A 12,080-nucleotide genomic window follows, 5' to 3' on the forward strand; every position below is an offset into this window, starting at 1 on the left:
TGTGGAGAACATACTGAAATACATTCGAAAGATAAAAGAGTTTTGCCTGGTATTTGATGGTAGCTCACTATAGATTGTAGGATATACTGATGCCGACTTCTAGTTAGACCTAGATAATAGAAAGTCTACATCTGGTTACATCCTGATGCCGACTTCCATGCCGACTTCCAGTTAGCTGGAAAAGTAGCAAACAGAGGCCTACTATAGATTCCACAACTGTGGCCGAGTACATTGCCGCAAGTGAAATTGCCAAGGAAGCCGTTTGAATGAAAAAGTTCATTCAAGAATTAGGAATTGTTCCATCCAATACATCACCCATTCCACTGTTGTGTGACAATATTGGAGCCATTGCTTAGGCTAAGGAGCCATGAGCCCACTCGAAGTCGAAGCACATCGAGAGAAAATACCACATACTACAAGAGATTATTGGTAAAGGGGATGTCCAGATTCAGAATGTAGCATCAATGGAGAATGTGGCAGACCCATTGACTAAGTTACTCATACAAAAAGTGTCTGAAAAACACGTGGAAAGTATGGTACTACATTAGGTGTTGGATTGTGCTGTTTTTGATATGATAATCAGTGAAACACGTGGAAAGTATGTAATTTATTCATCTACAATAGGGGTGGATTGTCTCAATTGCAAGGGTGAGACTTGAAGCATATGTAGTAATGCTTTTCTTGAAACCCTGAACTGGACTAAATTCCAGTAATGCATTGGATATTGGAGAGAGATGGGAAAAACTGAAAAGATACACCTCACCCCTAGACTTAATTATGGTACTGCACTAAGTGTTGGATTGGCCTGTCATTGATATGCTAATAAATGAGATCCTTAGATAGGGTCAAAACTTAGGTATGTTGGGACAGTCCAAGAATTCACCTAAGTGGGTGATCATAGTGACAAGATCAACCCTTTTGTCAAACAAGGTGATTGATGGGAGAACGAATTCTCTCTGATGAAAACCTAAAATGCTGGTAGTTGATTTCAAACTTGTTGAGATTTATTTTGTGAATTATATTTATATAGAGATATACATATATAATATGGTTTCACGAAATGTTTGCAAAAATGTTTTAATTCCCGAGATCCATGTGAGTAGAGAATGCAACACTGTACCTTGCAGTCGAGGGAGAGATCCTCTCTTGTCGGGTAGTGTTTGATCATTATGGGATGAGATGTTAAGTGTAAGACCATTTAGGGATTTTGCCTACTGGGCTAATCTCACATTTGCCTACAGTCCTTGGGTCTTCGTAAAATGGTTAGACCCAATGACTATTTAGTATAAATATTGGGCCCATTAAGAGCCCATATTGATGGACTCAGGGGTTCATTGTATTTATTAGTGAATTCGGTTAGGCCTTGTAATAGAGGCTAGGTTGAACCTATGTGGCTTATGTGGAGATCAATGATAGGGCCCCACACCATACAAAGAGAGCCAAGCTATCCAACACTTAAAGGAAAATGAACCTGAAAGCCTAATGGGCCTAAAGCCCAATTCAAATTGGGCTTAATTTGATTAATTAAATAAGGGGACGAATTTGGGTATGGATCAATAGATAAAGATAAGAGGATAACTCTTATCCACTTAAAGAGTCTAGATCAAAATAAATATTTGGATCAAGAAACTCCTAATCAAATTAGGAGGTTAACTACAATTTTATTGTCTGCATTAACAAACACACACTGACTAGACCTGTTCATGGGCCGGGCCGGGCTTTGACTCTTTATTAACAGAAAAATGTTAGGTCCGAGCCCGAAGCCCGACCTAATAAAAGAAATTCAAAATTTTTCCTATTTAAATAGACATTATCTATTTTAATTCAGATGTTTTTTTCCCTATTTAAATGAACAATGGGCCGACAAGTGAATCAACAACCTTCTCAAATCAAAAAATTTATTCAAATGGACATCACATAGGGTTTTTACTTAGGTTTAACTATAGGTCGAGCCGGACTGGGCTATTTTGGCAAAGCCTGAGCCCGGCTCGAATTTTATGTGGGCCGGGCTTTTTGGCCCGAGGTTAAGCCCGCAGGCCAAAAAGCCTGTTCAAACCCGTCCGGGGGTCGGGCCGGGCCACCCGGCCCATGAACAGGTCTAACACTGACACACGCATAGAGTGGCACGGACGATTTCTGCGCGTCCCGTTCGTTCGGCAAATAACCTATTAAGAAGGAAAGATGAGAGTCAACCTATTTTCAACGGCAATGGAGCAGAGGAGTTGCTGCAGTTTTATTTCCCTCGTCTCTACCTTCTTTCTCATCGCTTCCTCCTCTGCCTATTCCCTCCCAACTTCACCTTTTCTCGGAATTAATCCACAAGGTTCCCTACTCTCTCTCTCTCTCTCTCTCTCTCTCTCTCTTTCTCTACTATGTTTGTTTGTTTCGTCATCGGTCGATCTGAACACTAATTATGAGATTGTGGAATCCAGATGGTTTCGTTTCCAATTGGGGCATTGTTCCCCAATGCGCACGGTTGAAGAAAATCACTTCTTTTTTCTTCAGAATTAACAATTTCTTTCGTTTTCAGAGGAGAAGTACTACACATTGGAGGTGATCAAGTGCAAGGACGAATCAAATTTCTTCACCAAAGACCGTCTCAACGACGGATTCTGTGATTGTGCCGATGGCACTGACGAGCCTGGTAAGATAGATCCCTAGCCTTGCTTCTTTCGAGCAATTATCATCAGATTTAACAAATTCGAATTTTGGTTTATACCTATAAACTACTCTTTTTTTTTTCTGCTATAATGCTTTGATGGTTGACTCAGATACGTTCAGTTATGTGTAAAACGACAGTAATCGATCAGAAAGTGTGATATGACAGTCACTAAAATAGCTTTATTGATGATCGTAACGGGAATTACCGATAAAAATAATAAAGGAAATCGATAGCTTTCTATCATCATTTATATATCAATGACTAAAAGGACAAAGTTAATTTGAGGAGTTAAATAATTTAAAACTTGTAGTTATACCTAATTCCCCATAAAAATGATCTGTTGAAACAATTTCAGTATGGGACCCAAAGATCGCATATTGTCTTCACTTCAAAGATTTAGCCAAGTAAATTAGCCATTTGCTGACATTTCTAATCCAGATTAGCTCCTGTATTGGGTCTTTCTTATGCTATTATATCTAGCAGTCCAAGTCAAGGCGGTAATGTGATGCCTGGTCGTTTGGTGTCACTAGGCAAAGGGTCAACTAGTCAGTGAATTGGCGAAACTTAATGGGCAGAGAAGGATAAAGAAGAGGTCTCGCATGCAATACACCTGCATTGATTTGACACCATTGTTTACTTAATTCCTTTCTAGAGCTAAAGAGCTTTTAGTGACTACTTAGCATAATTGCAAGAGAAAAACAACTAAAAAGCTTTTTGCAAGAGAAAAACAAAAGAAAATATTTGGAACCTCTCCATTATTTGATGACTAAGGCACAAATGATGATGCTCTTGGTTTTGTCATCATATTTAGAGATGGATTCCTAGGGAGATTAACACTATTGTTAATACTGTTGCTATAAGTGTGGATAAATAGGTACCATTTGTTTATTCTTTTGTTTGAAGATTACTTATCTCTTGGCAATTGGGTATAAATATAACTTCTGATATGAACTGATTCTCTTAGTCAGAATCTTATTTATTCTTTTGTTTGAAGACCATTTACCTGTGATGCATTACATCAGCAGACACTATAGTCTTTTGGTTTTTTGTCTAAAGTTTAAAATAATTGCTGTTTCCTGAAGTTTACCTTGTAGTTCTTCATTCTATATTATGCCAGATATAATCTTATGTTTTTGATTAGTCCTCTGATTTTATTATTCTGTATCTATAGGGACTTCAGCTTGTCCTGAGAGCAAATTTTATTGTAGAAATATAGGAACTACACCCCAGTTGCTGTTTTCTTCTCAAGTTAATGATCAGTTGTGTGGTAAAGATCTCCCTTCTACTGCATAAGTTTCCTTAGTAGATTTTACTTTGCACTTCTCTTTTGTTTAATTAAAATTGTATGTACAGTAAGATCTCCCTTCTACTGCATAAATTTCCTTAGAGATTTTACTTTGCACTTCTCTTTTGTTTAATTAAAATTGTATGTACAGTAAAATATATGATGGTGCTGTAGAAATTACCATCTTAATCTTATGCTTCAGATGAAATTGTTTTACAAGTGAGCCACCTCTTAGTTGCCTACACCTAAAATACTACACAAATCAGTTTGCTCTAATGTCAATCTATGTTTAATATGAACAAGGGTTAATGAGTAAAGTTTGAGAGTTTTTGAAGTTTGGTCATGTTAAGATTTTTCTTCTAGTATTAGCTTTTCTGTTTGACATTCGTGTGGCACTGAAAGCCTCACTAATCTTTATATCGCTAGTGCATCTGTATATTTTTGGTTTAGATATCTGGACATGGATATGGGCATTTTGAAATAGACATGGAGTGTCAGACAACTGCAAGGTCCAATATCCAATTGTTTTGGGCAGGGGTGGAGCTAGGAATTTTTTATCATGGGGCCACAACTTATGGATGGGCCATAGGGGGGGGGCAACCATTGGGTGAAAAGTGAGGGTAGGGAACAAACTTACATAGAAAAATGTATGGAGTGTGCAAATTTCTGGACCATAGGGGGGCCATGGCTCCCCTGGGTCCCCCTGTAGCTCCGCCCCTGGTTTTGGGCATGGTCATGCTTGTACATAGACACATGCATGTATATATGTACTTGTGCATATTGTACATCACCCAATTTAAAAGAATACTAGCTAGGTGGCATGTGCAAATGGAGGTTATCAGTCTTATCATATATTGGAAGAATCAAGAAAGAAAAAATGGAATGTGCTAATTCAAGTTATTGAGGGTAATAAGGGAAAGTAGGAAACAGAACTAGAACAGAAGAAACAACAGAAATTTAAATGAAAAATAAGAATTGATGATGGGAAGGAAAAAAAATGTGCCCAAACGTTACCTTCTACCAAAAACTTGATAACACATGTTTCATGTGAACATATGTACAAAAAGAAAGTTTCCCATACATCATGTATTTTCAATTTTATTTTAGTCCGCTTTAGATATATATTCATGCTTATCCATGTGCAATTTTAATTCCATATACACATATTAATTAATATTTCTGTAGATTGTTGTGATGGAAGTGATGAGTATGATGGTGGCATCAATTGTCCAAACACATGTGTCAAAGATGGGAACATTTTTAACAATAATGATGATCATAATTCAACAAAAACAGATCGTGACGGTTCTGATACAGCAGATATTAGAAGTAGTGTTAGCTTGGAGGATTTAATTCAGAAACTAAAAGGTACTCTTGGTTTATAATGGTTTTGGTTCTGCTGAAACCATCTACAATTTTTAAGTTGGATTTCTTTGGATTCAGAATTGAAGATCATAGTTATTGGAGAGGCTGTATTTGTCAGTTGTCTGGTGGCCTTCCGACTATTCCGGTGGCGTGTCAGGTCTAGGCGAAGACAGTACCATTGAAGGTATTTATCTTCAAATTCTTGTTTATTTAGCTGAATCTGTGGGTCATCTTAAGGTTCAGGAACTTCTTTAATATTCCATCTTGTGGTTTTTTTATTTATCAAGGTACTGAATTCTTTTACCTTGTAGCTCTCCAGCTATATTTAACCCAGTTGTATATACAGGGGTGAAGTCTGACGTTAGCTTGGTTAGTTGGGTGCGGCTAACTGCTTTGTTTTGAGGTTGAGGGTCTGTCTTTGATGTCTTTCCATTCTGGATCTCCAAGTCTAACAAGAGCAGGAGGTTGACCACACCAGTTCATCAAATGGTACAATTTAGTTTTGTGATGTAACAAGACGAGAACAAAGAACCAAATGGGGTACTTCAGGGGAGGCCTTTAGGTTTGTAATTCTCATGCTATGATACCCAGATGCCTGTACAGGGGTGCTGTATCATGTTGGATACTTCGACTTTTAGTGTAAATTCCATATCCAATACTATATCTAGTCATGTCCGTACACTACCTGGCTCACATAGTTCTCATGGCATAAAAATTTTGTCCTAGTGATATATAATTTTGGTATTACCTGAGCATTGCAACACTTTTGGACTGATGAACCTCCAATAGATCTTAGAGATGTTATTTGGATAATGTCAAGACAATCTGGATATTGTGTAGATCTTCTTTGGGATTTCACTTGATTTTAGGCTATTTCTAAAGTTCAAACCTTGGACTCTTGAATCTTAATTAGTTTCATCTGACTGAAGTTTTGAACTTTCAAAATGCAACATCTGGCAGAAAACGTGCAACCTGTTAGTTGGTCCCTAATTTGTTATCCATCTATGGCCTCCATAATTGCAACTTTAAATAGGTGAACAAGGTGATGGGAGCATGACGTTAGGTTACATAGTCTGGTTGGTCCTTGTAAGGTTTCAATTTGTTGTAAGCATTTTAATTTGACAAGACAATTACGGAACCAAATATCCTCTTGCTACAACTGTATTTTATGCGCTTTTCCTTTATAATTATTGTTTCATACAAAAAATACTTTATAATGATTGTTAAAATAATTATTAATTTGAAATACTAAAATCATATTTGTTTTCTAAAAGACCTACATTTTGATCTTTTAGAAAACAAATATTGTTTACTTTTCAAAAGCAAAGTTTTTTGAAAGATCAAAATGTAGGTATTGCTTAAGGCCTAGAATCAAGAGATCTAGTTGATTTTAGAGAAACGGGGGAATTTGTTTCTAAATTATTTTCCTCAATTGGTAATATTTGTTATGGCATGAAAATTTGGATTTTTTTTTTATGATTTCATGTATGATGAGGGGTGATTTGGCCCTCTGTTGACCTAGCAACACGTGGCATCCGTCTTCACTGCTTGACACCTTAGTGCCAGGCGGATAGACGCGTATCTCGCCAAGTCAAGGAGAGCCACCTTGGAATCAGTCTAGGGCACCTTATACACAGCTCGGGCACCTTGGTAGGGTGGTTAGTAGCACCTCGTCCAGGGCCGACCTGTCGTACCTCGTTGTTACGGTCCAAGGGACCTCAGCGTGAGGAGTGACCTCCCTCGAGAACTTGTCGACCTATGGTACCTATTAGTACCGGTCCAAGGGACCTCGATGTGAGGAGCGACCTCCCTTGAGGACTTTCCGACCTGACTAAGGTCTAGGGGGCAACTTGCGAGATGTGCTCGCCGATTTTCTCCACGGGCGTCCCACCATTCCTGGGTCCTCTGAAAGTCAGTTCCCATACCCAATATTTTGGAGGAAGGCACAAAAGCCTAGTCTACATGCGAAACTACCTCCAAGGACTTCGGACTAGTCAACCACATTTTCTTGGAGATCTCGGACGCGGTGCATGAAGCATACACCAAACAATGCCTATATAAAGGCTTCACTTCCAACCTCAGAAGGTACGTGCGATTCAACTCTCTCAATACTCTTGCAATCTTGCTTTTAGCTCTCTTAAAAACCTCTAGCTCACTAACTTAAGCATTGGAGTGCCCACACCAGGTAAAGCGGCCCGAACACTCTAATACTATCTCTTATGCAAGTCGACCCAGTGAATTAGCCAGCTCGGCATTTGAGTCACCTTCCAACAAGGAGTTGCTAGATTGTGCATCATCAATTGGCGCCATCTGTGGAAATCGCTACTTAAAAGCCAGGTTCTCAACTCATTTTAAATTCACACTCAACTGTGATCAGCTTGGACAAAACTCGTCAGTTCTGTTCACGAGGCCGCCTCTATTGGTCTAGCCCTAGGCAGCTCCAGTGGGAGTCGGCAACCAACGGACTGTGCAGTCGCCCTTGCAGGTCAAGCCTTTCAAGGCTTCCGTGCAAGTTGGCGACCTACAGATAGTAGATCCGTCCTTGTAGGTTGTGCTCCCTATGGCTTATCGTAGGAATAGACAACCAGTGTCCTCAAGGGTTGATGTAGTGTAGCCGTGGATCCAACTTGCCGTTCAAACAATGATGAATGTATCGGCAATGCTATCACAAGGGGGGTAGAATCTAAATGACCATCCTGGGCAAGATTCAACGATCTGGCTCAGACTAAACTGCAAAAACCTCGCTACTGATCGAGCCCTCCATGGCTCCCGTGAGAGTTGGCAACTAGCTGACTGAGGAGTCAGCCTCACAGGTTGAACCTTTCATGGTCCTCTGTGAGAGTAGGCAACCCATAGACAGTAGAGCCACCCCCTCAAGTTGAGCCTCCTATGGCTCTGGTAGGAGTAGACGATCATAAGTTCTAGGAGCAGGTGCAATACATGTGCATCATTGACCCGCAAACACAGACTTGGGAGAGTCACTCCCACGTGATGGAATAGATGCAGCCGCGTTTAAAGCGACTGCAAAATGACCATCCGCTTTGGCCACTTGGTCAAACCGAACTCTAAGGGGAAACTAAACTGTTTTCAGCTTCAAGGCCCTCTCAAGTCGACCTCAAAACGCGTCGGCAACATGTAGCTGATCTATGTAGGTTGGACCCCATCTATCTAGCTCGGCAGCATTTTGACTTGCCATTACCACACTTGAATCGATCTTAACGGACGTTGGCATCTCACCGCCAACTTGATAAAAAATAAAGAAATGGAAGCTTACCGATGAGAAGAAGAAAAAGACTAGTTGCTGGAAATTGCCACAACCGAGTTGGAGGTAATCAAAGTTGTCATCAATCTTTGCTTTAGCATAAGTCCAAAATAGGAAAGCGACATGGGGCCCTTGAGGGTCCCCTAATTTATAGATAGAAGCGCGGATTACCGATGATCCAGATTTGCCCAATATAACAATCCAGGAAGAAACCCGCATTCAAAATTTTGAAGGACGTGCACGCCATTTGAAGGCGTGTTGTTTTAAAATTTGAAGAGTGGTGCAAAATTTCAAGTGCGCGCTTTCGCGCCAACGAATAGCCCGATACATCGACTAACCCAAGCGGACTAACTTGACCAACGTCCTGAGGATGTCACCTTGGGCCTCATCTACAAACAAGCTACACCCTTCATCGAACTGGCCTCGGCTTGAGTTTGGGGGGTAGTTGATGAGAGGTGATTTGGCCCTTCGTTGACCTAGCAACACATGGCATCTGTCTTCGTTGCTTGACACCTCAGCGCCATGCGGATGGACGCGTATCTTGCCAAGTCAAGGACACTCACCTCGGAATCAGTCCAGGGCACCTTATACACAGCTCGGGCACCTCGGCAGGGCGGTTAGTAGCACCTCATCCAGGGTTGACCTGTGGTACCTTATTGTTATCAGTCCAAGGTACCTCAGCGTGAGGAGCGACCTCCCTCGAGAACTTGTCGGCCTATGGTACCTGTCAGTATCGGTCCAAGGGACTACGGTGTGAGAAGCGACCTCCCTCGAGGACTTGCTGACCTGACTAAGGTCCAGGTGGCAACCTATGAAACGTGCTCACTGACTTCCTCCACAAGCATCCCACCATTCCCAGGTCCTCTAGAAGTCGACTCCCATACCGAATGTTCCAGAGGAAGGCACAAAAGCCTAGTCTACATGCGGAACTACCTTTGAGGATTTCGGACCGGTCAGCCACGTCTTCCCGGAGGTCTTGGATGCAATGCGTGAAGCTTACGCCAAACAATGCCTATATAAAGGTCTCACGTCTCTCCAAAATCCCTAGTTCGCTGACTTAAGCATCGGAGTGCCCACCCTGAGTAAAATAACCCATGCACTCTAATACTGTCTCTTTGTAGGTCGACTCGGCGAATTAGCCAACTCGGCATCTGTGTCACCTTCCAGTAGGAAGCTGCCAGATCACGCATCATCAATGTACATGAAAAATTTCCCGATGTATTAAAAACTTTAAATTATTAGGGACATATTTAGGGAAATTCCAATTTAAAATTTTAGGGAATTTGGGTTCAACCATTAGGTAGTGCGTTGTAGATGAGAGACATTGATTGGTGGATGCATGCCCTACTCTCTCTGGATACTGAGTAATGTCAAGGACACGGATGTGAGAATGCCCTTGCAGCAGAAGAATCAGTATAAAGGAAGCCGAATACTATGTGTTATACATGAAATGAATGAACAATCTGACACTTTTCTTAACCTGGCATTCATGAAGCTGAACTAGAAAATGAAAGGGTTTCATGAGATTTACTGAATAATTGTTTGATTCCTTACTGATTCATGATCACTTTAGAATGGTTTATTCTTCACTCTGTATATGGTATTTTGTTTTATCTTATTACATTAGCATACCTGCATCCCATATTAACAAAAGATCATTTTACAAAATAGAACACTATCATAGAAGAAAACCTAACTAAAAACAGCAATTTATACAATGCTCTTCTGCCAATTTCTCTAGTACTAGTTTATAAACAAGAAATCCAGGGAGAGATGCCTGGAACAAAAGAATCTGGACTACCCTAGACTATTTGGCTGGTTTATTTGGTTTAGGATGTTATACATGACATTTATACACAACTAAAACCTATATTACCTAAAGGCTGGCTGAAGAATCTTCACTTTCTTCTACTCCTAAGTATGGACCTCATTCTTGGTTTTTTATTTTTTTATTTTTCACAAAGAGGATAGCAAACTATCCAAGTAATCGCTTCCAAGATCCTGAAACTCCAGTATGTCAGATTCATTTCCCAACTTCTCCTCCACACTTGGCTGTGTCTTCCATGCAGGTGCTTTGATCATCATCTCATCATTATAGTCCCAATCTCTGTTGGATCTTTTTCGGGGATTAAGAGTCTTCTCAATGCACCCATGAGATGGGAATAGGGAGTGGTTTAGTTCCGTAGCATAACATTCCTGGGAATACTCAGAGGTACAATTGAAGTCCTGCCCTGAATGTCTATCTTCCATGGCCTCTGCAACCATCTTAAGTGGAAAATTGAGGTAAGCTCGAGGTCCTCTCATCCTTAATGCAGCTTTATCGTAAGCCAACGCAGCTTCTTCAGCTGTATCAAAGGTCCCAAGCCAAACTCGGACACCTTTTCGTGATGAGTCCCTTATTTCTGCTGCATACCTTCCCCATGGTCGCTTTCTAACTCCCCTGAAGTGTCTGGTAACCACCTCAACTCTTGCAGCATTTGGTTTTGAAGCTGAACTGGATTCACTACATTCAGAATCAAGATTGCCAGATGGTTCAATATTGCTTGCTGGAATGATGTCATTAAGCAGCTCTTCCCAGGTTTCAGCTCCCATGGATACCCATCTCCCAAGTCTAGGAAGTCTCTGCAGAAGTTCCATTGATCCATCTTTCCCATTCAGATTAGATGGATCCTCCCAAGTTTGGGATAATGTACGAGTGTTGCCGGTTCCTCCTTCCCCAGGTGCAGTTCCAGCAATGAAGTTGGCCCATACGTTCTCTAAGAGTCCATCTGGTGATGTACAGTGCTCCAGTCCAATGGCCATGGCACCAGTCCCAAAACTGATCCTTTCTGCAGTTCACAAAGATGAATAAGCGAACAGCTGATATTAGGATTTTACAAATATAAAGCTGGGCACTTCTTGCTTGAGACAGCTCAGCTATGATACAACCCTATTCCATGAATGGAAATCCAGTAAGAAACTTGTACTTGAAATAACTATCTAGCTTAATTCATAATGTTTAATCAGATTCAAAGTTTCAAACTATAGAAAGGAGATAAGCATTTTAATTAAGGCTCTTAGGTTGACTTGTCTGGATGTACTAATCATTCGTGGATTTATTCTAAGTTCAAAATTTACATAGTTTATTGTAATCCAATGTGTGAAGTGACCGTGATTAATTAATTAAGTGGAGAAAGAACACCGAAGAAAAATGAGAAACTTGCTCAATTGTCAATGGGTTGTATCTTACTTATTGATCAAGGTGTTGCTGCACTGTCAAGTGAAAGAAGTGATGGTGCAAGGGGAGGTTTAGGGGTTGTTTTCTATATCATTTCTTCAGAGATACTCATCACGATACGCACTTTTAAAGTCTATATACTCACAATGACTCTTTCCTTAAGATTTAAAACTGTTGCTCATTTTGGGCATTCTCTTTTTCCACTTCTTTGCTGCCTATTAACCATCTCTGTGGGTCATGTTAGGTTACTGAGGTAGCACCATTATTTTGTAAATAAACAATATAATTA

General features: G+C 40.4%; 2 protein-coding genes across 4 annotated transcripts; one reads left to right on the top strand and one right to left on the bottom strand.

Moving 5' to 3' along the window:
• Positions 1–2,127: 2,127 nt before the first annotated feature.
• Positions 2,128–11,621, top strand: LOC148876046 (kinase C substrate, heavy chain-like protein). Of its 3 annotated transcripts, XR_016104253.1 has the most exons (7): positions 2,165–2,323; positions 2,531–2,644; positions 3,834–3,929; positions 5,133–5,315; positions 5,391–5,496; positions 10,644–10,857; positions 11,049–11,621. XR_016104253.1 is itself a non-coding variant. In XM_088961040.1 (6 exons), exons 1-5 carry the CDS (start codon positions 2,182–2,184, stop codon positions 5,492–5,494), a joined length of 639 nt encoding a protein of 212 aa, XP_088817166.1. In that variant the 5' UTR covers positions 2,128–2,181; the 3' UTR covers positions 5,495–5,496; positions 10,644–11,621. The 3 variants fall into 3 exon arrangements, 2 of the variants coding, with proteins under 2 accessions (XP_088817166.1, XP_088817159.1); XM_088961040.1 differs by having other exon boundaries at positions 2,128–2,323; positions 10,644–11,621; XM_088961033.1 differs by lacking the exons at positions 10,644–10,857; positions 11,049–11,621 and adding an exon at positions 5,659–6,200 and having other exon boundaries at positions 2,128–2,323.
• On the bottom strand, positions 10,531–11,612 carry LOC148876047 (ethylene-responsive transcription factor ERF091-like). Its single transcript, XM_088961018.1, has one exon. It carries the CDS (start codon positions 11,374–11,376, stop codon positions 10,531–10,533), a length of 846 nt encoding a protein of 281 aa, XP_088817144.1. The 5' UTR covers positions 11,377–11,612.
• Positions 11,622–12,080: the final 459 nt, after the last annotated feature.

This window comes from Nelumbo lutea, chromosome 1 (assembly GCF_056320005.1).
Source record: "Nelumbo lutea isolate HS-2025 chromosome 1, American lotus-T2T, whole genome shotgun sequence".
NCBI classification, from domain to species: domain Eukaryota; kingdom Viridiplantae; phylum Streptophyta; class Magnoliopsida; order Proteales; family Nelumbonaceae; genus Nelumbo; species Nelumbo lutea.